General features: G+C 49.7%; 1 protein-coding gene across 6 annotated transcripts; it reads right to left on the reverse strand.

Annotated features, from left to right (window-relative positions):
* On the reverse strand, positions 1 to 27,484 carry tjap1 (tight junction associated protein 1 (peripheral)). Of its 6 annotated transcripts, none has more exons than XR_004927670.1 (13): positions 27,228 to 27,484; positions 23,952 to 24,028; positions 23,491 to 23,541; positions 19,291 to 20,428; positions 15,321 to 15,349; positions 14,839 to 15,000; positions 12,877 to 12,943; positions 10,547 to 10,576; positions 8,899 to 9,006; positions 8,338 to 8,421; positions 4,195 to 4,851; positions 2,754 to 3,630; positions 1 to 2,660 (listed from the first exon to the last, which is right to left on the reverse strand). XR_004927670.1 is itself a non-coding variant. In XM_036126547.1 (12 exons), exons 4-12 carry the CDS (start codon positions 20,395 to 20,397, stop codon positions 2,992 to 2,994), a joined length of 1,896 nt encoding a protein of 631 aa, XP_035982440.1. In that variant the 5' UTR covers positions 20,398 to 20,428; positions 23,491 to 23,541; positions 23,952 to 24,028; positions 27,228 to 27,484; the 3' UTR covers positions 1 to 2,991. The 6 variants fall into 6 exon arrangements, 4 of the variants coding, with proteins under 4 accessions (XP_035982440.1, XP_035982438.1, XP_035982441.1 ...); XR_004927669.1 differs by having other exon boundaries at positions 1 to 2,722; XM_036126547.1 differs by having other exon boundaries at positions 1 to 3,630; positions 20,278 to 20,428.
* Between the last annotated feature and the right edge of the window lie 191 nt (positions 27,485 to 27,675).

The following is a 27,675-nucleotide window of genomic DNA, read 5'->3' on the forward strand; positions in this document are numbered from 1 at the left end:
TCAGTGAATTAAAACTTTTATCTGAATCTTTGTGGTCAATCCGTCCTAAACTCAAAGAAACAGCAGCTTCACGGCGAAGCGTCGATCTGAACATTCAGGAATCACACGGCGCGCCTCGGAGCGGGTCAGAACCCCGAGGAGTCCCGTGAAAGCACGTCGGAACCATCAGGGTCCTGGGTGGGTCACAATCGGGCCTGAGGAGGCAGTGAGTCCACATTCAGAGAAGAAGAACTGACGCCGCCGTCACGGCGTCCAGAAGCCCCGCGGTGCCAAAAACGGGCCGAACTTCTACTTCACACCACCAGGAGGCGCTCTGCTCCATCTGCCGCGGACCGGAGGGCCGGCTGTTTTTGGCACCGGCGGGCTTCCGTACAAATAAAGAGAAACATCAACAAATCCAAATCACACAAGAAAAGCCAAAACAACAGAAACGGTGATGGTTACATTCCAGGTGTGGAGAAGCTCCGCCCACAGCCCCGCCCCCTGTGGGACAATCAGTGTGTGGGGTGGAGGGGGTGGGGTCAAAGTTCAACCAGTCCACTGACTGAACACATGACAGGAAACCAGCAGTTACATCAAAATAAAAGTCTGAATCTGCGCAGGCCCGGCGTCAAACTCGCAACCTCTGGGACAGGAAGTGAGGGAGGCACTGAGAGTCCGAGTGTGTGTGTGAACAGGCGGGTGTGTCCAATTTATTCCTTTCAAAATAAAAGCTCCTGTTCAGGAAAACGAGAATTTCATGCCCAGCTAACCTGGACATTGATCACTGATTGGCTCAGACTCAGTCCCGTCATCATGTGACCTACCTGGACCCCCCCCCCCCCCACCCCACAGGCTGCACCTTCTCCACCTCAGCTATGGAGGTCACCAGGAACAGTGAGAATACAGCATTACCTTCACGCCGTGTTCTACCCGCTTTAGAGGGACAAAGTGGATCTTCTAACACTGATTAGCACTGATGGCGGTTTCCTGATGGTGGCGCTGAACCATGAAACAGGAGCTAAGAAATTATCTCTGATCAATAAACCAGACCCGAACTCACCAGAAGCTGGAACACCTGAAAGCACCTGACCCCCCCCCCATCGGTGCAGAACCCACTCACCTGACCCCCGGCGGTGCACAACCCGCTCAGTTTAACCCCCATCGGTGCACAACCCGCTCAGTTTAACCCCCATCGGTGCAGAACCCACTCAGTTTAACCCCCGGTGGTGCAGAACCCGCTCAGTTTAACCCCCATCGGTGCACAACCCGCTCAGTTTAACCCCCGGTGGTGCAGAACCCGCTCAGTTTAACCCCCGGTGGTGCAGAACCCGCTCAGTTTAACCCCCATCGGTGCAGAACCCGCTCAGTTTAACCCCCATCGGTGCAGAACCCACTCAGTTTAACCCCCATCGGTGCAGAACCCGCTCAGTTTAACCCCCGGTGGTGCAGAACCCGCTCAGTTTAACCCCCATCGGTGCAGAACCCACAGCGGTGCAGAACCCGCTCAGTTTAACCCCCGGTGGTGCAGAACCCGCTCAGTTTAACCCCCGGTGGTGCAGAACCCGCTCAGTTTAACCCCCATCGGTTCAGAACCCACTCACCTGACCCCCGGCGGTGCACAACCCGCTCAGTTTAACCCCCATCGGTGCAGAACCCGCTCAGTTTAACCCCCGGTGGTGCAGAACCCGCTCAGTTTAACCCCCATCGGTGCAGAACCCACAGCGGTGCAGAACCCGCTCAGTTTAACCCCCGGTGGTGCAGAACCCGCTCAGTTTAACCCCCGGTGGTGCAGAACCCGCTCAGTTTAACCCCCATCGGTGCAGAACCCGCTCAGTTTAACCCCCGGTGGTGCAGAACCCGCTCAGTTTAACCCCCGGTGGTGCAGAACCCGCTCAGTTTAACCCCCGGTGGTGCAGAACCCGCTCAGTTTAACCCCCGGTGGTGCAGAACCCGCTCAGTTTAACCCCCGGTGGTGCAGAACCCGCTCAGTTTAACCCCCATCGGTTCAGAACCCACTCACCTGACCCCCGGCGGTGCACAACCCGCTCAGTTTAACCCCCATCGGTGCAGAACCCGCTCAGTTTAACCCCCGGTGGTGCAGAACCCGCTCAGTTTAACCCCCATCGGTGCAGAACCCACAGCGGTGCAGAACCCGCTCAGTTTAACCCCCGGTGGTGCAGAACCCGCTCAGTTTAACCCCCGGTGGTGCAGAACCCGCTCAGTTTAACCCCCATCGGTGCAGAACCCGCTCAGTTTAACCCCCGGTGGTGCAGAACCCGCTCAGTTTAACCCCCATCGGTTCAGAACCCGCTCATCTGACCCCCCGGCGGAGCAGAACCCGCTCACCTGACCCCCGGCGGTGCAGAACCTGCTCAGTTTAACCCCCATCGGTGCAGAACCCGCTCAGTTTAACCCCCATCGGTTCAGAACCCGCTCATCTGACCCCCCGGCGGTGCAGAACCCACTCACCTAACCCCCCCGGCGGTGCAGAACCCGCTGAGTTTGACCCCCCGGTGGTGCAGAACCCACTCATCTGACCCCCAGCGGTGCAGAAACCACTCATCTGACCCCTGGTGGTGCAGAACCCGCCCAGTTTAACCCCCGGCGGTGCAGAACCCGCCCAGTTTAACCCCCGGCGGTGCAGAACCTGCTCAGTTTAACCCCCGGCGGTGCAGAACCTGCTCAGTTTAACCCCCGGCGGTGCAGAACCCGCTCAGTTTAACCCACAGCGGTGCAGAACCTGCTCAGTTTAACCCCCGGCGGTGCAGAACCCGCTCACCTACTGCCATGCTTTCATAAAGTGAAGGTTTATTCATCGTAGATCATTTGTTTGGAACCTGAACTTTAGCAGAAATCTGGAGGTTGTTTTTCTGATCCATTAACAGCCGATCAGAACCGCTCACTGCAGCACACACACACTGGAGTCAGGCGACGCGCTCGGCAGCATACGGTAAAGTATGGCTATTTCCTGGGTGGGGGTGGCGTGTGACCTGGTTTCCATGGAGACAGTCAGTCCAGCAGCGTGCCTTGCTCCTGGGCACGGGTCAGGCTGTCCTTGCGGTGCAGGTGGTGCACGCCCATCCGCTTGGGGCTCTTGATTGGCCGCTGGGGGCCGGGGGCGGGGTCAAACTCCAGGAGGCGGGGCGAGATGACGGGCAGCTCGTGCGGGAGAACGTCCCTCTCCTCGGCCGAGCTGTCGTCCTCTCCTTCCGGCTCGAGGCCGTCCGGGGGCCCGGCTGCCACGGCGATGGCGGTGTCTGCGCTGCCGGTCTCGTCCTCCAGTTTCATCAGGAGACGCTCCCCCTCCTCGGGGGCGTTCCCCGCTCCGTAGCGCCCTCTCCTGCTGGGCTGGGCCTCCGTGTCCGTGTCCGTGTCCAGGCTGGACCCGCGGCTCGGCGTCCAGCTGCGAGCCGACGAGCCCTCCTCTCCGTCCGAGTACGCCGCTCTGTGGTGGTCCGAGGAGGCAGAGGCCCCGCCTCCCGCCGCCTGCCTCCTCCTTTGCAGCTCCTGCGCCGTCTGGCTGCTGAAAGAGGTTCGGTGCATGGTAGAACCCTCGCAGGAGGGCGCCATCTTCTCCACGAACATCCGCTGCCAGTTGGCTAGCAGGTCCTCCTCGGAGCTGGCGGAGCTCGCCGGAACGCTCGGCGCCTGCAGGGGGAGAGTCACATGACCACGACCATCAGAGTCACATGACCACGCCCGTCAGTCACATGACCGCGGCCGTCAGAGTCACATGACCACGCCCGTCAGTCACATGACCGCGGCCGTCAGAGTCACATGACCGCGGCCGTCAGAGTCACATGACCGCGGCCGTCAGAGTCACATGACCGCGGCCGTCAGAGTCACATGACCACCGCCGTCAGAGTCACATGACCGCGGCCATCAGTCACATGACCACAGCCGTCAGCACGTCACACGGGCCCAGAAACACTGAATCACCAACAGAACCTCTGATTCCCTGGGAAAGTTCCGCACCCCTCATAGAACCTTTCCCAGGTACCTTAGAGGTTCTGTTCAGTAAACCCTTTTAAGTTCTGGAACCTTCATTCTGATGAAGGCTCTAGAACCCTCACGGGTCCTCACTTGGTTCTGGTAGGGGTTCGTGTTGTTCTTAAACCCTCAGAGGTTCAGTTCTGAAACCCGCTGAGGGTGCGGTGGTACCTGTGAAGGTTCTGGAACCGTCAGACTAGCCAGGCAGGAACCGTAACTCACCTGTGGGGGGCTGCTGAACGGGCTGGACTGGGTGGAGAGCGGGTCACTAGTGGCGTCCCTCTGGTTGGCTCCGCCCCCGCCGCCCGAGGACGAGGAAGGGGCGGGGCTTCCCGGGGCGAGCCGCTCGTCGTCGACCTGGACGAGGCTCAGGGAGATGGCCTGCCTCGTGGCGTAGGTGCAGTTAGGCAGCGGCGAGTTCTTGGGGATCTTGACCTTGTCGTCGGACGAGAACTCGATGACCTTACGGCCCGGGTAGAGGGGGTGAGGCGGCGGCGGCGCCGGGTACGGGTTGAGCTTCTCAAAGGACGGCGCTCCGCTCCCCTCCTCGTCCAGGCTGCTCTGACTGCGACAGGAGCCGTTGTGCTGCACCGCCTCGTCACCGGCGCCGTTCTCCCGGGCCTCCAGGCCCGCCGGGTCCGTCATGTCCACGTGCACGAAGACGTCCTCGGCCACGGGTCGGCCGCAGCTGCTGGACTGGGCCGAGTTCAGGACCAGCGGCTCGGGTTTCTCCAGCACGCGGGCGATGACGGAGGTGGGCACCACGTCGGCGTGCGTCAGACTGAGCGTGTCGGGGTCCTGGGGCCCGGGGCCGGGGCCCCGCTCCGGGAGGCTGCTCTTCATGTGCTTGTTCAGCATGTCCTGCAGTTCTGAGGGCAGCTGCACACAAAACAGACGAGAAAGGTGAAGCTGGGTGGAGGTTGGGTTTAATGAGGGAGGAGCTGCACCCGTCTCCCAGCTGCTAGCCTCAATGGACCTTGAGGAACATCTGGTCCCCAGACGGAGCAGCTTCCACGCTGGTGGGGACTTAAAAACGGTAAAATATTAACTTTTACACATTAAACACTGACATTCAGGGTGCATTCCTACCAAGAGAGTCCTTTGGTCCGGACCAAAGCCACTTCTAGTCAAGTGAGAATGCTATACAGCATTTTTTCTTCTTCCAACAATTTCCAACAACTTCCAGACAAAAATCCAGATTTTTGTCTGGATTCAGAAAATGTAACCATCATTGGTGTGGGATTTATAGATTTTTCGCAAATCACCCCAGAGCGGCAAAAACCCCAAACGCTCTCTATTGATTTTCTATGGAGGTGTCGTGAAAAATCACACTTGACATTCCCAAGCGACACATGTTTTTGCGTCGTTGCTACTCCTAAACCGTTTGATGTACAGGCATGAGACTTTCACACATTCATGTCCAGACCCTTCTGGCGCTCACAAAAAAGGAATTTTGTTGATAACTGTTACGGTTCTGCCGCAGGAACAATTTGTTCGGAAGTAGCGAATGTGCAAAATCCTGAAAACGCTTTGGACCTGCATCCTTCTAAATGATGCACTTTTTTACATCGTTGCCATGCCTACACCAATTTTTGTACAAACATAAAAATAAGCACCACAGTCCTCACAAGCCTGCTGATACTCACGCTGAAAGAATTATTTTGATATCTCTTATACTTTTTCAGCTAGAACGATTTGTTCGGGACTCATTTTAGAGGATGTTTGAATATTTGTCAATATTCCCCTTTATTTCATGATTTTTTGCGCCTACATTAAGATATTTCAAGCAAAAACCGATAGTTTGTCTTGTTCCCCTATCCGTTCAGAAATAAACGCAGAAAATATTACGTCTCTAGCCCTTATGGTTGAGGAAATATCCAGAGTTGTTTGAGGCAAAGTGATGCCATTTTATTCCAATGGGAGCTCTTCTGAGCCAAAGTCTCAGCCTGCAGTAGACGGACACCAGCAGGCGTGAGTGAGTTTCCATGACAACAGAACTCTGCTGGCCAGAGGTTACTACAGGTCAGGGACAGGCTCCCTTTGCTTAGAATGGCCCCTTTTGACGCCCACTGCAGGGGCTGTGATGAACGTAGGGATCTGAAATTCGCACAGTCACTTCCTCTAAATATTCTTAAAATTTCCAGTGATAATCGGGCATGTGTCAATTTTCTGTCACTTTTTGGACTTCACATAGTTACTACTACTACTACTACTACTACTACTACTACTACTGATACCACTACTGATACTACTGCTACTACTACTACTGATACTACTACTGATACTACTGCTACTACTACTACTACTACTGATACAACTACTACTACTGATACAACTAATACTACAACTACTACTACTGATACTACTATTAATACTGATACTACAACTACTACCACCACTACTAGTACTGATACTACTACTGATTCTACTACTACTACTACTGATTCTACTACTACTACTACTACTACTACTACTACTGATTCTACTACTACTACTACTACTACTACTACTACTACTACTACTACTAATTCTACTACTACTACTACTACTACTTCTTCAAATTCTTTTTATAATCCTTCAAATTCTTTCAAATTCTTGTTATTGTTCAAATTATTCAAGTTTTAAAATGGTTCATTTTTTAAATTTTTCAAATTTACATTTTTCAATTTTTTTCAAATTTTTCAAATACTTGAAATTCTTCAAATCTTTCAAGTGCTTCGAATTCCTTCAGATTCTTGTAATACAACTGATATTACTACTACTACAACCGATACTACTCCTACTACTACTACTGATATTTCACTACTGATACTACTACTACTACTACTACTGGTAGTACTACTACTAATACTAACTTTCAAAAATCCCACAACTATCTTAAACTAGTTCAGTTTTTCTTAACATTCTAATCCTTCAGCTGTTTTTCATTACTATTGATAGTACTACTGATACTACTACTACTAATACTAATTTTTAAATATCCTTCAACTATCTTCAACTAGTTCAGCTTTTTCATAACATTTTTCTAATCCTTCAGGTGTTTTTCATGTTAAAATTGGTTCTTTTTCTCATTTCAGCTGTTTTTTCTTCTCTTCAAAGATCTTCTGCCTCTTATCCTCAATCATTTTGAGGAAAGCAATCTCACTGCTGTTTCGCAGGAACAGCTTTTTCTAGTTTGCCTTGATATTGTACCTAAGTGAACTATAACATGTGATGATCGTAGCTCGGCGTCGGTGAATGCTTGCTGTAAGCCGAAGGAGACGCTGCGCTCTGTTCCCTGACCGCAGTAGAAGCGTTAGCAACAAGCTAAGGGCTAAGGTTTGTCCTGCTACGGTGGCTCGTGAAGTCCAGAAGAGGCGGCTGTTTCTGTAGGTAGGTTGGATGGAGGCTGGTTTGTATTCAGACCAGAAGTGAAAGGCACCAGGGTCCGTTTGGAAGTGGATTGAGACCATCTGAAAAAGTGTGTCTCTGTCCGGCTGTTTGATCCAGACCGAAGCTCATCTTAAAGGAATAGCGGACGATCTTTCTGCTTCCAGATCCTGGGGATCACCTGATCTACTGGTGGTCCCACATGCCATCGCTGTGACCCGCCAACGCCGTGTGCGGCTCGTTCCTCGTTAGTTTCCTCTGGCTGCGCACTTCTAGTGTTTATGTATCTGGTTAGCTTAGCGGTTAGCTTAGCAGTTAGCCATTCATTGTAGCTCTGCTGCTCTCACCGTATACTAATTTATTTCTAACTGTCTGGAAACATGCAGATGATGATGTCATGACTTTGGAAGCGTCTGATTGGTTTACTGACAGCATGTGAGCTGATCTGAACACCTGTGGATGTTTTAAAGGCGCCTGAAACACTCTTTGTGGAACATGATGGGAAAGTCAAAGGAAATCAGCAAAGATATCAGGAGGAGAACTGTGGACACGTGTTGCACCTGTTTTAGAGTCACGCTACTCAGGTGTGCTTTTTTATCAGCCAATACCTGCACAGCATTATTTATACAGTAGATCTGCCCTCGCTGTATAGCCTTATTCCTATTGTTTGGTTTTAGATTCCTGCCTTTGACTGTTCTGCTCATCATGGTCATACCCACCATCATGGCCGTCAGGATAAACCCTACAGCTCGGTATCAGGCTTGTCCTCCGTAACAACAACTCAGACATCCGATGTTCTCACTAAATAACAGGAGGTCCATCTTCAGGGAGGCACTCACACATGTGGTGTTCAACCAGGAATAAAACTATGTTTCATTGAAGAACATGAAGAACATCACAGGGACATAATGATCTATACATGCAGCTGTATAACATTAAGGAAAAAGGAATATTTCACAGGGGAAATAACTCATGCACGACTCGTCAGGTACTTACGTCGGCAAACTTGTGGTTCCTGAAATGCGATTTGTTGCATTTGAGCAGCTGAACGGCCAAGTTGCAGTCCTGCCTGTAGCGCTCCTGCAGACACAGAGTTAGCACGTCACTGTTCTACAGCGTTTCTGCACACGTCAGCAGGCTCACGCTGAAGCATTGACCGTAGGGGGAAGCTGGACAGTTTGCTCTGCGATACGGACGCCTGTGATGCTACGCTGATACATCACTGACTTTGTTAACCAGGCGTGGGATCAGAGCAGAGAGGCGACATCTACAATCAGCTACTGGCCTTTCTGGACTAGAAGTGTGTGTAAAGCCCTTTTACACAGAGAACCAGACGTAACACGCAGGGAGGCGCTGGGATGAAGGGAGCTGGAACCAGAACCTGGGTCAGTTCAACACCTGGTGGTGTAGACCCGGTTCTGTTAAATGTTAAATCTGCTCTCCAGAGTAACCTCAGTGGTCTGTAGATGTGTGAACATGGAAGCTCAGACAGGACCTGAGAACGTCTGGAAACGAGCTAAAGGTGCAGAGCGGCGGTTGTGGGGAAGACGTTCTTACATTGAGCTCCTCCAGGCGATCTATGGTGTTCTTAGCATCCAGAAGTTTGTTGGTGAGCTCCACGATCTCCTGGTCCATCGTCTTTTTGTCCCTCTCCACCTTCCGTAGCTGCAAACAGACACCATGGTGCAGCCAATCAGGAAGCTGAGCAGTTAGCAGATGGCATTTGCAAGGACCAACACATTCAGATCATGTGGGAATAACATGTTAGTTCCTCCCAGTCGACCCAACACTTCCATGGGAACGCTCCCAGCCGGCCGTTTTCCCAGATCATTTGAATGCTGCGTTAGCGAGCAGCGCGGCCTAATGCACTATGGGAGGCTGGAAAGTGGCTGCAGTTACCAGAAGATCAATAGAATTTGATTGGATATTGATCGAAGCATCAAAGCTCAAAGAAATCAGTGCAGTAATCTGATTGTGCCCAAAGCAAACATGACAGAGATCAGCATGGCGGCTGCACAGCGCTGCTCGTCATTGGATCAGGACTTTCTGCAGGGATACTGATGCACAGATGAAGGGGGAGGGGGGGGCTGCTGAGTAGCTATAGAGTCCTGCAGAAACCAAACCACACCACAGTCTCTCTGTTCAATCTGTCCCAGACTATCACTGTGGGGCAAGACAGCTTTACCAGGCTAAGGCTAGCGTTAGCTCGCTGAGGCTAACGCTAGCCTTAGTATGCTGAAATCAGCTGCACTGCATCATGGTCCTTTTATGATCTGAAATGTACAAAGTTTAGCTCTGCATGCTCATTAGCATGCAAAGGCTAACATAACACTAGCTTCAGCCACAGGTAGTTTCTCAGAAGCAGAAAACTTTAAATCGGAGTTAGCCGTGGGTTACATCACAGAACAGCTGTTGGCAAACTGCGTTTAACACACTTTAAATTAACCGAGGCGTGTTTTTATCATCCATCATATTCTGTTAAGGCTAATGTAACACTACTGCCACTGCGATATTTGCCTCCAAGCTCTTCTCCCTCACCAGTCTTAGGCCTTTTTCCTGTTCATGCCCCCTTTAAAAATGGGCATGCTAACGCTACGGTAATGCTAACATTAGCATGCTAAGATAACCTCAATGTCAGTAAGCTAAAGCTAACACTAATTTCACTAAATGGTGTAATTAATCACGCTAATTTCTGAGTTACAGTAACAGCTGCTGTAAGTATACCAATACTGATCCTAATGTCGCATGCTAAGCTAACGCTAGTAATCGTCAGCAATGGCTACGGTGCTATTAACGCTCACGGCTAGTGTAATTTAGAAATGGGTGGACCATGCCTCTCAATAAGTACACCTAGCAGTATTTTCTTTGCTTTGTGGTTTGGGTTTCTGCAGAACTTTGTCCCAATCCCTCAAATGAGCAACAGAGCAGCTGTTTGTTTCACACCTGTGACGTACAGCTTGGTCTAAAGGAGCAGCAGGTGAAACCTGGATCAGCAGGTATGGATGAAAAGACAACGTGTGAACACCAGGTCCAACCAGAAGATGGTCGAGACAAAATTACAGCCAGCAAACCAGAATAGTCTGATTTATGGTCTGCATTAATGAAATGTTTAGTTCCTAAATGCTGGCTCTGGTGACGTGGTGCTCAGAAGACTGAGGCAGAGGATGGGGGATGAGGAGGAAGATGAGAATGAATGAAACCCAACTGCATGAACCCATGTCTGACTGACGGCAGCCTGATGAAGATGGTGATGAAGATGAGTCCACCAGAGAGCAGCGTGAGGAAGGAAAGAGATGAAAGACAGTCAGACAGGAAGTAGGAGCAGGAAACATCATCATCATCATCAGTTCAGCACAAACACTTCCTGCTGTCAGGAACCGCAGCGTCCACGGCCCACCTGGACCGGTAGAACGTGGTCAGACAGGTAGAACCTGGTCAGACAGGTAGAACGTGGTCAGACTGGTAGAACCTGCTCAGACCGGTAGAACCTGCTCAGACAGGTAGAACGTGTTCAGACAGGTAGAACGTGCTCAGACAGGTAGAACGTGGTCAGAGCGGTAGAACGTGGTCAGACCGGTAGAACAACCTCAGACCGGTAGAACGTGGTCAGACCGGTAGAACGTGGTCAGACCAGTAGAACGTGGTCAGACAGGAAGTAGGAGCAGGAAACATCATCATCAGTTCAGCACAAACACTTCCTGCTGTCAGGAACCGCAGCGTCCACGGTCCACCTGGACCGGTAGAACGTGGTCAGACAGGTAGAACGTGGTCAGACAGGTAGAACGTGCTCAGACAGGTAGAACAAGGTTAGACCGGTAGAACACGCTCAGACCGGTAGAACAAGGTCAGACCGGTAGAACAAGCTCCGACCGGTAGAACGTGCTCCGACCGGTAGAACGTGCTCCGACCGGTAGAACGTGCTCCGACCGGTAGCACTTGGTCAGACCGGTAGAACGTGGTCAGACCGGTAGAACGTGCTCCGACCGGTAGAACCTGGTTAGACCGGTAGAACGTGCTCCGACCGGTAGAACCTGGTTAGACCGGTAGAACAAGGTCAGACCGGTAGAACCTGGTCAGACCGGTAGAACGTGGTCAGACCGGTAGAACGTGCTCCGACCGGTAGAACCTGGTTAGACCGGTAGAACAAGGTCAGACCGGTAGAACAACCTCAGACCGGTAGAACGAGCTCAGACCGGTAGAACGTGCTCAGACAGGTAAAACGTGCTCAGACCGGTAGAACGTGCTCAGACCGGTAGAACGTGCTCAGACCGGTAGCACTTGGTCAGACCGGTAGAACGCGCTCAGACCGGTAGAACGTGCTCAGACCGGTAGAACGTGCTCAGACCGGTAGAACGTGCTCAGACAGGTAAAACGTGCTCAGACCGGTAGAACGTGCTCAGACCGGTAGAACGTGCTCAGACCGGTAGCACTTGGTCAGACCGGTAGAACGCGCTCAGACCGGTAGAACGTGCTCAGACCGGTAGAACGTGCTCAGACCGGTAGCACTTGGTCAGACCGGTAGAACGCGCTCAGACCGGTAGAACGTGCTCCGACCAGTTCTACCTCCCTCGCTTCCTTTGCAGAAGAACGCTGCGGGGAACCGGCCCATTTCCCACTCGTTCCACCGATCACCGGCCGGTAAGTCAAAGCAGAAAATCTAACGGACGTTCTCTGAGGAGACGACGGGTTCCTGGTTTATAGCTGAAGAACAGCGGACGCGTGTCTCCACAGAGCCTCAGGAACCTTTTACTGCAGCGCCAGCAGTTAATAATCTAACTAAGAACTTATTTTGTTCTGTTTCTTCCTGCCTGGGCAGAACAGAGTGGCTTTCTGAGGCAGGACGTCCTGAACCGTCACTGCGTGCTTCAGGTATGGAGCTGCTGCCTCAGAGGTTCCTGCAGTCTGTGGATGTGTCTGTTTAGTGGAAGCATGGAGAACCGTAACGACGCCAGACGTCCACGGTTCCACGTCTGGATGTGTCTGTTTAGTGGAAGCATGAGACCCTAACGGCGCCAGACGTCCACGGTTCCACGTCTGGATGTGTCTGTTTAGTGGAAGCATGGAGAACCGTAACGACGCCAGACGTCCACGGTTCCACGTCTGGTGGAGCTGAGCAGATAAACGGGAACGTTGAGAACGAGGCGCAGGGAGACGGGAGCGGAAATGATTAGAAGAAACTCATCCCTGCCAATTAGAGCTGATAAGGAACATTACGACGGAACCAACGAGAACTTCAGAAGGTTTCTCCTCTCAGCCTATCAGCAGATCCTGGATCAGACGGACCCAACCTTCCGGACACCTCTGTCCCCGTCACCACGGCTTTTCCACAGCTGATCGATACACACTGAGGGATCAATGAGCCCCACTCATTATTAATGAGGTCAGCCGGGGGACCAATCAGAGGCCTCGTTACACGCCCATCAGCACGGCGTGATTAACCATGTGATTGACGGGAGCCATGTGTAAACACAGTTAGCCATCGACCACACGCTGCCCTTCATCAATCAGCCAGTGAGGGATTAAAGGAGACGTCACCAGAGCGTGCAGCTTCTCCTCCAGGTCCTGATTGGCTCTCTGAGACGCCGTGTAGCTGTTCTGGAGTCTGCAGAGGGACAGAGACAGAGGTTAGACGCCATCAGTACAGCCTGCTGATGATTACAGTCAGATCCCCAGCATCACTAGAAGTCTGCTTTTAACCACTGCAGCCTGAGGAGAGTCTGAACCACGTCCCAGCAGGAGCCGGGTTATCGCTCTTCTTCTACTGCTCTGTCAGCACTAACAGCAGCAGGAGCTACAGATGTGGACACGGCGGGCAGCGCTGTGGGCGGACCGTGCAGTGACCTCGCCGCACTGTCCGTTCAGTCTGGGCGTGTCTTCAGCGTGACGAATGCCAGCCGTGTGCGTGAAGTCAGGAAAACGTGTTTCTCATGCTCGATGTGGGAGGCTGCAGAGCTCTGGGCTAACGTAACGCTAACGTCTGCTTATGCTAACGTCTGCTAAGCTAATGTCCGCTAAGCTAACGTCTGCTAAGCTAATGTCCGCTAAGCTAACGTCGGCTTAATCCAACGTCTGCTAAGCTAACATCTGCTAAGCTAACATCTGCTTATGCTAACGTCTGCTAAGCTAATGTCCGCTAAGCTAACATCTGCTTAAGCTAACGTCGGCGTAATCCAACGTCTGCTAAGCTAACGTCTGCTAAGCTAACATCTGCTAAGATAATGTCTGCTAAGCTAACGTCCGCTTAGGCTAACGTCTGCTAAGATAACGTCGGCTTAATCCAACGTCTGCTAAGCTAACATCTGCTAAGCTAATGTCCGCTAAGATAACGTCTGCTAAGCCAACGTCGGCGTAATCCAACGTCTGCTAAGCTAACGTCTGCTAAGCTAACGTCTGCTAAGCTAACGTCTGCTAAGCTAACGTCGGTGTCACTACCCGATCCGTACCATCAGCTCATTTGCACGTGCGCGAACAGAATAACTTCCGGTAGGAAATATTTCGTTTTTCTTACTTTTTTATTCTTTTGTATTTTTTTGAGGCAGGGGTTTCTTCTTGTATATCTTTGTATTTGCGGCAATAATGCATATTCTAAAAAAATAAACAGAAATACACAAAAGAATACATTGTTTTTTGTTTTTTTTAATAGCAAAAATGTTTCCCAGTTGTGGTTAGGTAGGGAAATAAAAATATATAAACCATTTCTTAAAGTACATAAACCCCCAGCTATAAACACATAGAGTACAGAAACGTATTTGATTTTGAATTTTTTTCAAGTGAGATGTTTTTTTTAGCATTTATTTGATTTGCATATGTATGTATTTTGTGCTTAATAAATATAATTTAAATAAGGTATATGTGTGTTCTTTGTTCTATTCCCAGTTTGTTTTTGTAAAAAAAACAAAAAACAAAATAAAACAATGCGGCTACCATAATGACGAGGTCTTCTCTAGTTTATGATGTGTACACCAGAGGGCGCTAAAATCTCAATCGATAATTTTAACTTTCTAATAAAATAAACGTTTAGAACAAGATTATTTGTATAACCAAATTCACCATATAATTAAGGATTAAATATTTTACAGTCCTGTTTGAACAAGCCATAAAACTAACAGAGTGCATTCAGACAATACAGTTAAACGTTACGCAATAATATCTTCCCCGACTTCTGAGCATATCTGACGATGACGTCAAGCAATACAATGGAGAGAATGTAAAACGTATCAATTTCTTTTAGAAAAGTCTTACGATACGGTTTAGCATTCTTTAATGATTTAAGTATAGAAATAAGTATTTACAGTACCGTAATTACATTTTTCTTTTGGCGACCCGGAAGTTATTCTGTTCTCACAAATGAGCTGATGGTACGGATCGGGTAGTGACAGTCGGCTTAAGCTAATGTAAAAAATTCTCTCTACCAGAACAGCTTCATGTTCACTTCCTGTAAACCTCATCGGCTTTTAGGGGATGAAGGCCCTCGGACATCATCGTGGCTGTCCTGACCTGCGGAACTTGTCCCTCATCTTGTCCAGGTCGTCTCTGGTCCGGCTGAGCTCCGCCTCCATGTAGTGACGGCTGCCCTCAAACTCCGCCTCCATGGCCTCCATCTTGTGTGTGGAGAGCGAGAGGCGGTGCCGCAGGTCCTCATTCTGCTGCTGGAGGATTCTGGGTAAGAGGGCAGGAAAGGAAGCGCTTTAGTACCATTAGCATATTGGACACCTCACCTTAAGAGTGGCTGCATCTGAAACGTTCTGATAATACCGCCTAGCTCCTATCTCCTAGCTCCTAGTTCCATTGTTCCTGCTCCTAGCTCCTAGCTCCTATCTCCTAGCTCCATTGTTCCTGCTCCTAGCTCCTACCTCCTAGCTCCTAGTTCCATTGTTCCTGCTCCTAGCTCCTACCTCCTAGCATCAGAGTGTCTGGAAGAAGCATCGTCTCTCACAGCTACGGTCATAATGCTCAGGGGACCGACTGCGACAACTCACCTGATCCTGTCGGAGTCGGACAGCGCCTCCTGAAACAGAGCAGAAGCAGAATTACCGTTAAGCTAACCGCTAAGCTAACCTACAGAGAGACGCAGCAATTTTAACAAGCTCTTCCTCACAGATTTATTAAACCAAAGTTAGGCTCTTAACTGGAAAAATAAGCTCCAGTTTGGTCTGAAATGTGCTTCTGCAACACCGACAAAACTGGATTAACTGGAGTGAACAGGAGACAGAAGCAGCAGAAGCTGACAGATAACCCTCAACATTTCACCCCATCAGCTGACTGACATGTCCAGAGTCCTCCATAACCTGATCCAGGTTGTTGTAATGTTCCTGAGACTTTACCAGACGACTGATCCACTTTAGAAGGAAGCAATGAGCTTCTCTGTTCATGTGAACATCTTTGAAATCAGAAGAAAATATAACTAGGACATATGGTCATCGTTTCATTTCTGAATGCAATCTCAGTCAGAAGAGGCGTCACATGTTCTCTGCAGACCCATTTAAACGGGAATAAAACACCATGAACTGTCTTCTATGATGAAAACAACCTACAGTCCACTTAGAAAAGGCTGACAGCCTTCTAATCACCCCTGACCACGTCTTTTAAAGCCACGAGCCATCAGCTAATGTATATGTATTTATATAGCACTTTAAAAACAGGTGTAAAACTGCACCAAATTAATAAAAACTGGTGTCAGAGTATCAAAACATTACTTCAAATAAATGCTAAAGAATAAAAATGTGTTATGAGAGAATATTTAAAAAGATCCAGGCTGTGGGAAGATCTAATGTGGAAAGGTAAATTGTTCCATAGAATAGGAGCAACAACAGAAAAAGCCCGATCTCCTTTTCTCTTAAGTCAGGTCCGAGAAAATGTCAGTAGCAGCTGATTATTTGGAGACTATGGAGACTAAGAACGCTTTGTCTCCAGCTTTGGGTTTCCTGGATTCTCATAGAAGCAGCTAAACCGTTTCTTTGGTTTGAGAGGATTTTAACCATGGCCGCCTTTTATTAACCTGCTGTCATGCTCTGTTTTTATTCAAGTTATTAGTTTCTTGTGTCTCTGGATTTTAAACCAAGTGTAATCCAGTTCCAAACCAAGTGTAAACCAGTTCCAAACCAAGTGTAAACTAGTTCCAAACCAAGTGTAAACTAGTTCCAAACCAAGTGTAAACTAGTTCCAAACCAAGTGTAAACTAGTTCCAAACCAAGTGATAACTAGTTCCAAACCAAGTGATAACTAGTTCCAAACCAAGTGATAACCAGTTCCAAACCAAGTGGTAACCAGTTCCAACCAAGTGTAAACTAGTTCCATACCAAGTGGTAACCAGTTCCATACCAAATGGTAACCAGTTCCATACCAAGTGGTAACTAGTTCCAAACCAAGTGGTAACCAGTTCCATACCAAGTGTAAACTAGTTCCAAACCAAGTGGTAACCAGTTCCAAACCAAGTGTAAACCAGTTCCAAACCAAGTGGTAACCAGTTCCCAACCAAGTGTAAACTAGTTCCAAACCAAGTGGTAACCAGTTCCAAACCAAGTGGTAACCAGTTCCAAACCAAGTGTAAACTAGTTCCAAACCAAGTGGTAACCAGTTCCATACCAAGTGTAAACCAGTTCCAAACCAAGGGAAACCAGTTCCAAACCAAGTGTAAACTAGTTCCAAACCAAGTGTAAACTAGTTCCAAACCAAGTGTAAACTAGTTCCAAACCAAGTGTAAACTAGTTCCAAACCAAGTGATAACCAGTTCCAAACCAAGTGGTAACCAGTTCCAACCAAGTGTAAACTAGTTCCATACCAAGTGGTAACCAGTTCCATACCAAATGGTAACCAGTTCCATACCAAATGGTAACCAGTTCCATACCAAGTGGTAACTAGTTCCAAACCAAGTGGTAACCAGTTCCATACCAAGTGTAAACTAGTTCCAAACCAAGTGGTAACCAGTTCCAAACCAAGTGTAAACCAGTTCCAAACCAAGTGGTAACCAGTTCCCAACCAAGTGTAAACCAGTTCCAAACCAAGTGGTAACCAGTTCCAAACCAAGTGGTAACCAGTTCCAAACCAAGTGTAAACTAGTTCCAAACCAAGTGGTAACCAGTTCCAAACTAAGTGGTAACCAGTTCCAAACCAAGTGGTAACCAGTTCCAAACCAAGTGGTAACCAGTTCCAAACCAAGTGTAAACGAGTTCCAAACCAAGTGTAAACGAGTTCCAAACCAAGTAATAACTAGTTCCAAACCAAGTGGTAACCAGTTCCAAACCAAGTGGTAACCAGTTCCAAACCAAGTGTAAACCAGTTCCAAACAGAGTGTAAACTACTTCCAAACCAAGTGTAAACCAGTTCCAAACCAAGTAATAACTAGTTCCAAACCAAGTGGTAACCAGTTCCAAACCAAGTGTAAACCAGTTCCAAACAGAGTGTAAACCAGTTCCAAACAGAGTGTAAACTAGTTCCAAACCAAGTGGTAACTAGTTCCAAACCAAGTGGTAACCAGTTCCAAACCAAGTGGTAACCAGTTCCAAACAGAGTGTAAACTTGTTCCAAACCAAGTGTAAACTAGTTCCAAACCAAGTGTAAACTAGTTCCAAACCAAGTGTAAACTAGTTCCAAACCAAGTGTAAACTAGTTCCAAACCAAGTGTAAACTAGTTCCAAACCAAGTGTAAAGTAGTTCCAAACCAGGTGTAAACTAGTGTAAACAGAGCACTCCACTGAACTGTTTTCCAAGTCAGGACTTTTAAAAATTAATGATTTAGTTAAATTCTTTTATTTATGCATGAGGCAAAACATCATCAGTTACCAGCTGCCATCCAGGGTCTAGTTTCCTCTGAATGAGGATCGCAGCAGAAGACGGTTGGGTTTTAAACATCATCTGCCAGAACCACAATTAAACGATTATTTCTGTCGTCGAGTAAAACAGTGGAACTTACAGGAACATGACCTGACAGACAGTTCAAGCTTTTCACTATTTAAATTTAAGTATAAGAAAAGATGAAAATAGAATGTAAATGTATATTATATCAGTCAAACCCATGCTGAGGACATGATGTACCATTCTGTTTATTATGAGCTGAGGGCGAAGGGTTCATCAGACGCGTTCTTGTTCTTTCAGTCTTTGACATGTTTTTATAAATAACTGAGACCTTGTTGTGTGCAATGATAATTTAAATGCATTATAGAATAGAATACAATTCAACTTTATTGTCATTGCACTGTCACAAGTACAAAGCAACAAAATGTGTTATCTCTGCTTTTAACCCATCACCTTGGGGAGCAGTGGGCTGCCATGTGCGGCGCCTGGGAAACAATCTGGGGTTAAGGGTCTTGCTCAGGGACCCAGAGTGCAGGCAGTGGCGATTGAACCGGGTACTTGCATCCTTCTCTGAGTGCAAGCGCGCTGCTCTATCCACTAGGCCACCACTCCCACTCCCCATTTTATGTGTTCTTTTCATTACATGAAAAGAACACATAAAATGACTGAATGAATGGGTGAATGACTGAATGAATGGGTGAATGACTGAATGAATGGGTGAATGACTGAATGAATGGGTGAAAGGCTTGCATTGGTCTGCAGAACCATTGTGGTTCCAGAACCTCCTGAAGTCCAGCGGCTGCTGTGGCTCCATCAGCACTGAGAAATCTGCATTAAACTCAACTTCCGTTCGTCTCATTGGTCAACTGACCAGCAGCTCCCAGCATGCAGCGGGGCACCACATGACTAGCTGAACCTTTAGCTAGCGGATGAATGTCAGGCTCACTCTGCATCCACAGCCTGGAATCACCTAAATAATTCAGTTTTCAAACGTCTGCACCTGGTGAAACCCAACCACCGAAGCAGTCTGCATAAATAATCACATGTATCATTTAGTGACAGAGAAGAAACGCACCTATGAAGGTAAAGCCTAACAAAAGCTGGAGGTAAAGTGGGACAGGTAAACTGGGACAGGGCCTCCACTAGTCCTCCTACCTGGATGTGGGACAGCAGGGAGCGATTGGACAGAGGGGGTCCGCCTCTCTGAGGCTCTCTGTTCTCCTCAGCCCTTCCTCGTCCAATCACCTGTCTGCGCTCCGTTGCTTGTGTGATGTCACTATGCCCCGCCCCTCGTGTGACGTCATCATGCCACGCCCCCTGCCTTTCCAGCAGCCCATACCGACTGTCGGGCCGCTGCAGCGACGCCACCCAGCCGTCCCAGCGCCGGGTCCGGTCTGTGGATCCCCCGTGTGGGTTCCTGCCGCAGCGGCGGCCATGCTGGTGGGCGGGGCTTCTTTGCTGCTTCGCAGGCGACCTGCCGAGCTGCGAGAGGCGGGCGGGGCTCAGGACACGACAGGTGATCTCGTCCAGGAAGCTGGAGAACCGCACCTTTTCCTCCAAAACCTGCATCTTCCAGTTCCAGGTGGTCCGACCGGGGGAGGGCGGAGTCAGGGACTGCAGAGACGGCGGTCCCCGCTGCCGCTCGCCGCCGCCGCCGTCCAGCAGCTCCACCGATTTCGCCTTCCTGAGGGTATCGTAGGTGTGCTCCACGCCCAGGGAGGCCGGCTGCTTCAGGATGCCTTTGGGGGGGCCGGCGTGGGTGGCGGTCTTCGCCTTGTGAGTCCGAGCGTGGCGGTGCCGCACCGGGGAGCGTCTCCTGGCGGGGGCGGAGCCTTTGCCAGTCCTCCTGTCATAGCAGTTAGCGGCGGGCTGAGAACCGTGATGCTGAGACGGCGGGACGCCCTCCGCCGGCGTCCTGTGGGTCCGGCTGGGACGGTGGGCGGAGTTACTGAAGGGCGGCGGCGGGGGAATATAAAGCTCCAGGCTGGACAGGCTGGAGACGTCCAGCTCGCTGTCAGAGAGCGGCGGGGGCCGGACGGCGTGCTGCGGGTCGCCCCTCAGCGTCTGCAGAACGGCGGCGGGGGGGTGGGAGCAGAAACGCTGCGGGGGCACCGAGGGCGTGTTCAGGGCGAGCCTGTTTACCTGACTGAAGTCGGGCTGCGGGGCGGGCGGCGGCGAAGCGGCGGCCTGGCCGTGGCGCGTCTCGCGGTGCTGAGGCGGAGCCTTGCGGTACGGCTTCCTGGCTGGAGCGGCGCTCGCCATCCTGCTGCTGCTTCCTGTCGCTTCTTCAGTCCTGCCGGGAAAACGGGCGAGAGACGAGGCGGTTAGAGACACGACGGCCGCCGCTCACCTGCCGACCGCTCGCCACAGCGCCTGAGCCCGACTGCAGCTGGCCAGAGCGCCGCTGTGGCTGTGAGTGCAGATCAATGCTGCCTCCTCCCATCACGCCGCTCTGAGTGCTGCGGGGGGGGGGGGGGGCAGACATCGACCCGCGCCTGTTTCCAGAACAGGAAGTGCAGCAGCATTGATCTGAACCGGCCGAGCACTCAGAGTCGTCCGTCAGTCGGGCTCAGCTGTCAGCAGGTGTGTGATGATGTCACTCAGGTGTGTCGTCTACCTGAGTGACATCATGGACCAGACCCTGCTGTGACGTCAGGCAAAGTTCCCAGAGCGACCGAGCAAACCGAGGAGCTCAGAACACCTGGAGAGGCCTGGGTGCTCTCTGGGCCCGGTGAGGAAATCAGAACCGGGCCTGGACAGAACCGGGCCTGGACCAGAACCGAGTCTGGACAGAACCGGGCCTGGACCAGAACCGGGCCTGGACAGAACCGGGCCTGGACCAGAACCGAGCCTGGACCAGAACCGAGCCTGGACCAGAACCGGGCCTGGACCAGAACCGAGCCTGGACCAGAACCGGGCCTGGACAGAACCGGGCCTGGACCAGAACCGGGCCTGGACAGAACCGAGCCTGGACCAGAACCGGGCCTGGACAGAACTGGGCCTGGACCAGAACCGGGCCTGGACAGAACCGGGCCTGGACCAGAACCGAGCCTGGACCAGAACCGAGCCTGGACCAGAACCGGGCCTGGACCAGAACCGAGCCTGGACCAGAACCGGGCCTGGACAGAACCGGGCCTGGACCAGAACCGGGCCTGGACCAGAACCGGGCCTGGACCAGAACCGGGCCTGGACAGAACCGGGCCTGGACCAGAACCGAGCCTGGACAGAACCGGGCCTGGACCGGTTAACAGTGTTTGTGTCCATGCAGCTGCAGGGACACGTGGTAGCCGTGACTTTCCGCTCCATTTAGTGCATCTAGGTCACATGACCACACGGCGTTCCCAGGCAACCAATGAGAGGTCATTGATCTCTGCCCCCCCCAACATGGAAGCCTTCAGACCGAGCAGCAGCTCCAGGCGCCACTGATCCGTCACACAAGTCCAGAAAGAAGCAGCTTTCTGCTCGTTTTTTATATTTTTATTTATCGGCCTTTTCAGTCATTTACATTTTTACTGGATTGTTCTGGTGGGTTATGCTGTGGAACCTTCATCTGGTCTGTCAGAACGTTTCTCTACATGTTCCTCGTTTTCTGGATGTGTTCTGCAGGAACGTTTCTGTTTTTGCTCTTGTAGTTTTCTACATTATTTTTCATGCATCCCAAAACATTTCAGGGGATTTCCCTCTCAGAAAAAGTCGGTTTTCTGAAGAAACAAATGTTCAGATTTTAATATGGGATTTAAATCAAATTTCTTGGTCAAAAATAACACCAAGATTTTTTACTTTATTACCAGAGGCTAATTTAAGTTTATTTTTAAAGACCCTGGTCCAACACTGCAAAAACTCAATTACAAAAAAGTAAAATTTTCTTGAAATTAGTGTATTTGTCCTTAATTTGAGCAGGTAAATAAGAAGATATGCCAATGGAACGAGTATTTTTACACCTCAAATAAGATAATTAGATAAACTGCACTAGAAATAAAATGATGGAGATGAGTTATTCCTATTTTAAGCGCAAACAACTTATTCTATTGGCAGATTATTTAAATTTTCTGCTCAAATCAAGGATGAATACACTAATTTCAAGAAAACGTTACTTATTTTTAGTCATGTTTTTGCAGTGAAAGATTACAACTTCGGTCTTGTCAGAATTTAGATGCAGGAAATTTAAAGTCATCCAGCTTTTGATGTCATCAAGACATGACTGCAGTCGAAGCAACTGATTGGATTCATCAGGATTTATGGATAAATATAGCTGAGTGTCATCAGCATAACAGTGGAAATTAATCCCATGCTGTCTGATAATTTTGCCAATCGGAAGCATATATATAGTAAAGAGAATTGGTCCAAGGACTGAACCCTGTGGTACTCCACAAGTGACCCTAGAGTTTGAGGAAGATTTATTATTAACATGAACAAACTGGAATCTTTCCGACAGATAAGATTTAAACCAGCCTAATGCTTTCCCCTTAATCCCTACAGTATGTTCAAGTCTTTGTAGGAGAATATTGTGATCAACTGTATCAAATGCAGCACTGAGATCTAACAGGACAAGTATAGACACAAGTCCATTATCTGAGGCCATGAGAATATCATTAGTGACCTTCACCAGAGCTGTTTCAGTGCTATGATGAGCTCTGAAGCCTGACTGAAACTCCTCAAGTAGGTCATTACTTTGTAAATGTTCACAGAGTTGATTAGCAACTACTTTCTCAAGAATTTTAGATAAGAAAAGAAGATTAGATATAGGTCTGTAATTTACTAACTCATCTTGATCAAGAGATGGTTTCTTAAGTAAAGGTTTAATAACAGCTACTTTAAAAGCCTGTGGTACATATCCATTTACCAAGGATAGATTAATCATGTCTAAAATAGGACCACTGATCAGAGGGAATACCTCCTTAAACAACTTGGTTGGGATTGGGTCTAACATACAGGTAGAAGGTTTAGATGAAGCTAAAATTTTAGATAGCTCAGAAAGCTCTACTGCTTGTAAACAGTTCAGACACTGCGCAGGTTCTAAAGATTCCTCCAACGCTGCCTCACAAATTACGTTGTGATTTCACATAATTTCTAGACACAGATGTGTTTTCCTGTTTAAAGTAATATTAACTGTAAATGTTGCTTCTGAGACTTTTTGCAGCCCTTTCTTCAGGACATTAAAGTCATTCCTTTCCAGTCAGCGCTCAGATTTTCTCCCCACTGGGAGTCAGGCCTCCATCATCAGCTCCAGCTGTTTAATCAAGCTTCACCGAGTGTTCGCCGCCTGGGGCTCTTCAGCCTCTCTGAGGGTTCACAGGGATGTGATGTCACAGGTGGGGTTCTCCAGGTGTGTGATGTCACAGGTGGGGTTCTTACCTGAGCTGTGACGGTTCCCAGTGGAGAGTTCATTCGTGGAAAAGATCACACCTGAAACACAGACCCAGCAGAGTCAGACTCCTCTGTGAGGAGAGAACCACTGGATGTGTGGCAGGAAGCTGCCAGAACCTCAGCGGGTCAGAACTGAGGTTCTGGACCGGCACAGTGGTCCAACCAGAACACAGGGAGGGTATATCATCATCATCATAATTATAATAATAATCACGATAATAATAATAGTCATGATAATAATAATAATAATAATACTCACAATAATAATAATAATAATAATAATAATAGTCATAATAATAATAATAATAATAATAATAATAATAATAATAATAATAATAATAATCATCATAATAATAATAATAGTCATAATAATAATAATAATACTTCATAATAATAATAATAATAATAATAATACATTTTAGTTTACATATTACCTCCCATCTGCTCACCTCACACTCTTCATCCTCTGTTTGGGCCCTTCCTCCTCTTCGTCCTGTGAGTATGAGCAGCTCTCTGTTCTGATAACCTGTAATAAGACAGAGTCTCAGCTAGTGGGCAGTTTAAATGGGTTCTGGTTCTGGTAGAACCCGGTCTGTCTGAGGAAGTTCTGCTTTGTCCGGCCAGGAGAACGCCGTCTTTAATTCCTGCTAAACGGTTCTGAGGTTCTCCTGTTGGTCCTGCAGGCCGGTCCAGCGACTAAAGATCCAGCAGAGAGGCAGAACCAACCTGCTGAAGGGTTCTGGTTCTGGTTCAGGTTCTGGCAGCGCTCCAGCGCCTATGAGGACAAAGGCTCCTTTCTTCCTGAGATGAGCTGCTGGGGCCTGGCGGCTCTCAGGGGGCGGAGCCTCTGCTGGATCATGTGACCAACCAGAACCCGACACCAGAACCACTGACGGCCCGCTCATATGATACACCTGAGCAGGTGACCCAGCATGGGCCGCTGGCTCCGCCCACCTGCTGGGAGCCTGAGCCTCCATCGGAACCGGACCAGAACCAGAGAGATCGTTAAACTGTCGCAGGCTTTGTCACGTGTCCTGCTGCAATGATCCATCAGAACCAGAACTGTCTGGGTCAGAGCCTAGGGCAGGATGCTGACCCGTCTACCAGTGGCAGGTTCTGGTTCAGGTTCTAACCCTCAGCTGGACTATTAGGATCTGTCAGCAGAATGTGAGCAATGATCCACACAGAGGGAGAACCGGGTCGGTTCCACTGACAAAATGAGGGAACACAATTCAGACAACACAATGATCTCAAGGTTCTGGTGGTTCTTCGGACTCCAGAACCCATCCCGTTGGCAGCTCCAGCACCATGACATCAGACACCTTTTATTTGGACCTGAAGCTGTTCGGACCGTGTTCTGAGCCCGTCTCATCCGGACCGCCACAGTTCTGACCGGGTGAAACATGTCACCGGTACCGGCCAGAACCACTGGATCCAGTAACCCGTGAAGGGGGCTATTAGGACGACCCAGAGGGAACCAGCACAGCAGTCAGGGTCACCTGGAGGTCCAAGGTCTCTGCTGCCGGGCTCCACCAGAACTTGAAGTGGATCCACCTAACGAGCCTTTTTAGAGGAAAAGCTGCTGCTGGTTCTGATCAGCCAGCAGATTCCCAGCCTCCAGATTCCTCAGAGTTCTGCAGAACCCAGACCGTCTTTTCTCCGGTTCTACACCGTCCCACTTTGTCCTCTAAGCCGTCCTGAACCGTCTCATTCGGGTTTATCAGGGGCCTAACAACAGTCTCCTGCTCTTTGTTCCTGTTGGACCTGGTTCTGGATCCCTGTTGGACCCGCCTCCTATCTGGTTCTGGTTCTCTGTTTCCATCTAGGCATGGATTAACAGCTGTTTCATTATCAGATGAAACTCGTAACGCACACTGACGTTGTGCAGGTTTAATTGTAAACGTCACAAAATAAAACGTCGCTAAATGTGACGTCGCTAAATGTCGCTAAATAAAACGGAGCTAAATCAAACGTCACTAGATGTTGCTAAATAAAACGTTGCAAAATAAAACGTCACTAAATGAAACAAAACGTTGCTAAATAAAACAAAAAGTTGCTAAATGACACTAAATAAAACATCGCTAAATAAAACATCGCAAAAAAAGACGTCGCTAAATGTCGCAAAAAGGAACAACGCTAAATAAGATGTCGCTAAATAAAACGGAGCTAAATCAAACGTCACTAAATAAAACGTTAAATAAAATGTCACTAAATAAGACATCACTAAATAAAACATCGCTAGATGTCACTAAATAAAACGTAGCTAGATGTCGCTAAATAAAACGCTCAAAATAAAACAGTTAAATAAAACGTCGCTAAATAAGACATCTCTAAATGTTGCAAAATAGAACGACGCTAAATAAGATGCCGGTACCGGTTCTGTCCGCGTGGCTCTGACCCGTCTGCTGCTCTGGCCGGTGAATCCCTGAAGCCTCGGAGCCAGAAAGTGGAGGGTTCAACGCCTTCCCTGGTTGCTCAAAGTGAACTGCCCCACTCCACCAGTTCCTTTAAGTGTGACCAGCGTTGCTGTGAGGCTGATTACGTCATTAGGACCAAAACAGCTGATATTTATGCTTTTAAAGCATTATTTCAGGAATCTGCCCTTTTGTCATTAATGTCTTAAAATAACAATTAATGGTAATATTTTCATTTTCTGACACCTTTAACGTTGTTTTGAAACAAAAATACAGTTTTCTGGGGAAACCCTGGGATCTGTGTCAGAACCTGGTTCTGGTTCCATGTCAGAGCCTGGTTATGTATCCGTGTCAGAACCTGGTTCTGGTTCCGTGTCAGAACCTGGTTCTGGTTCCATGTCAGGAACTAGTTCTGGTTCCCTGTTCAGACCTGGTTCTGGTTCCATGTCAGAGCCTGGTTATGTATCCGTGTCAGAACCTGGTTCTGGTTCAGGAACTAGTTCTGGTTCCCTGTTCAGACCTGGTTATGGATCCGTGTCAGAACCTGGTTCTGGTTCCATGTCAGAACCTGGTTCTGGTTCCATGTCAGGAACTAGTTCTGGTTCCATGTCAGACCTGGTTATGTATCCGTGTCAGAACCTGGTTCTGGTTCCGTGTTCAGACCTGGTTCTGGTTCCGTGTCAGAACCTGGTTCTGGTTCCATGTTAGAACCTGGTTCTGGTTCAGGAACTAGTTCTGGTTCCGTGTCAGAACCTGGTTCTGGTTCCATGTCAGGAACTAGTTCTGGTTCCGTGTCAGACCTGGTTCTGGTTCCCTGTTCAGACCTGGTTCTGGTTCCATGTCAGAGCCTGGTTCTGCCCCCAGTACCTGGTGAATGAACTTGGGTCTGAGCTGATACTGGATCTGGTCGGTACCGAATCCTTTTCCTGTGGGGGCCCTGCAGGCCTCTGATTGGCTGTCTGAGTGCAGGTGTGTGACTGAGGGGCCGCCAGGTGTTTTTCCACTGCGCTGTCTGCCAGGCGCAGTCACGCTGCCGCCCTCAGTTCTGTCTGCCAGGCGGTCAGGGGACACAAACAGCACCAGAACCGCGGGGCTCCGTCTGCAGAACCGGGTCAACCGTCCGACATTACCGCCGTGACCCCGTCCTCCGGAACACCGTGAAACCGAGACAAACCGGCTCGGTGCCGCCGCAGCTCGGACCGTGGCCCACCTCCCCGCCCGCCCGCCCCACCGTCGCCAGGCACACCGGCCGCTCGGAGCGGCCAGCCCCGCCTGGTGCGTCCGAACCACGGCGGCCGGCTGGCGGCTTACCTGAGACGCGGCAGCGCGGCCCAGCGCGGCCCGGGGCGGCTCCACCGAGGGCAGACAAACTTCAGCCCGGGCTCCGCCGCTCTTCCTTCGGCTGGGAGAGCAGCGGCGGAGGGAGCGATCCGAGTCCCGGCAGCAGCGCTGCGCTCCGGCGCTGCGGGGATGCGGCAGCGGGGAGGGAGAGCGGCAGCGGCCCGCCGAGGAGCTCCGTTCCTGGGTGTAGAATCCGCTCAGCGCCGCTCCGGGAAAAGTTGATCTGCTGCCATCTTTACCCGCGGGGCATGATGGGTAATCCTCAGGAATCCCGACTCGCCTTCAGCCCCGCCCCCCGCAGCATGACGTCACAGTGGACGTCAGGGAAAAGAAGAGCCGTAAACACGTTTTTATTAAATTACGCTGGTCCCAGACGGAGTTCTGTTCCAGTTACTGCTGGATGTGGAAGACGGTCCGG

Source organism: Fundulus heteroclitus, chromosome 22, assembly GCF_011125445.2.
Source record: "Fundulus heteroclitus isolate FHET01 chromosome 22, MU-UCD_Fhet_4.1, whole genome shotgun sequence".
Lineage (NCBI taxonomy): Eukaryota > Metazoa > Chordata > Actinopteri > Cyprinodontiformes > Fundulidae > Fundulus > Fundulus heteroclitus.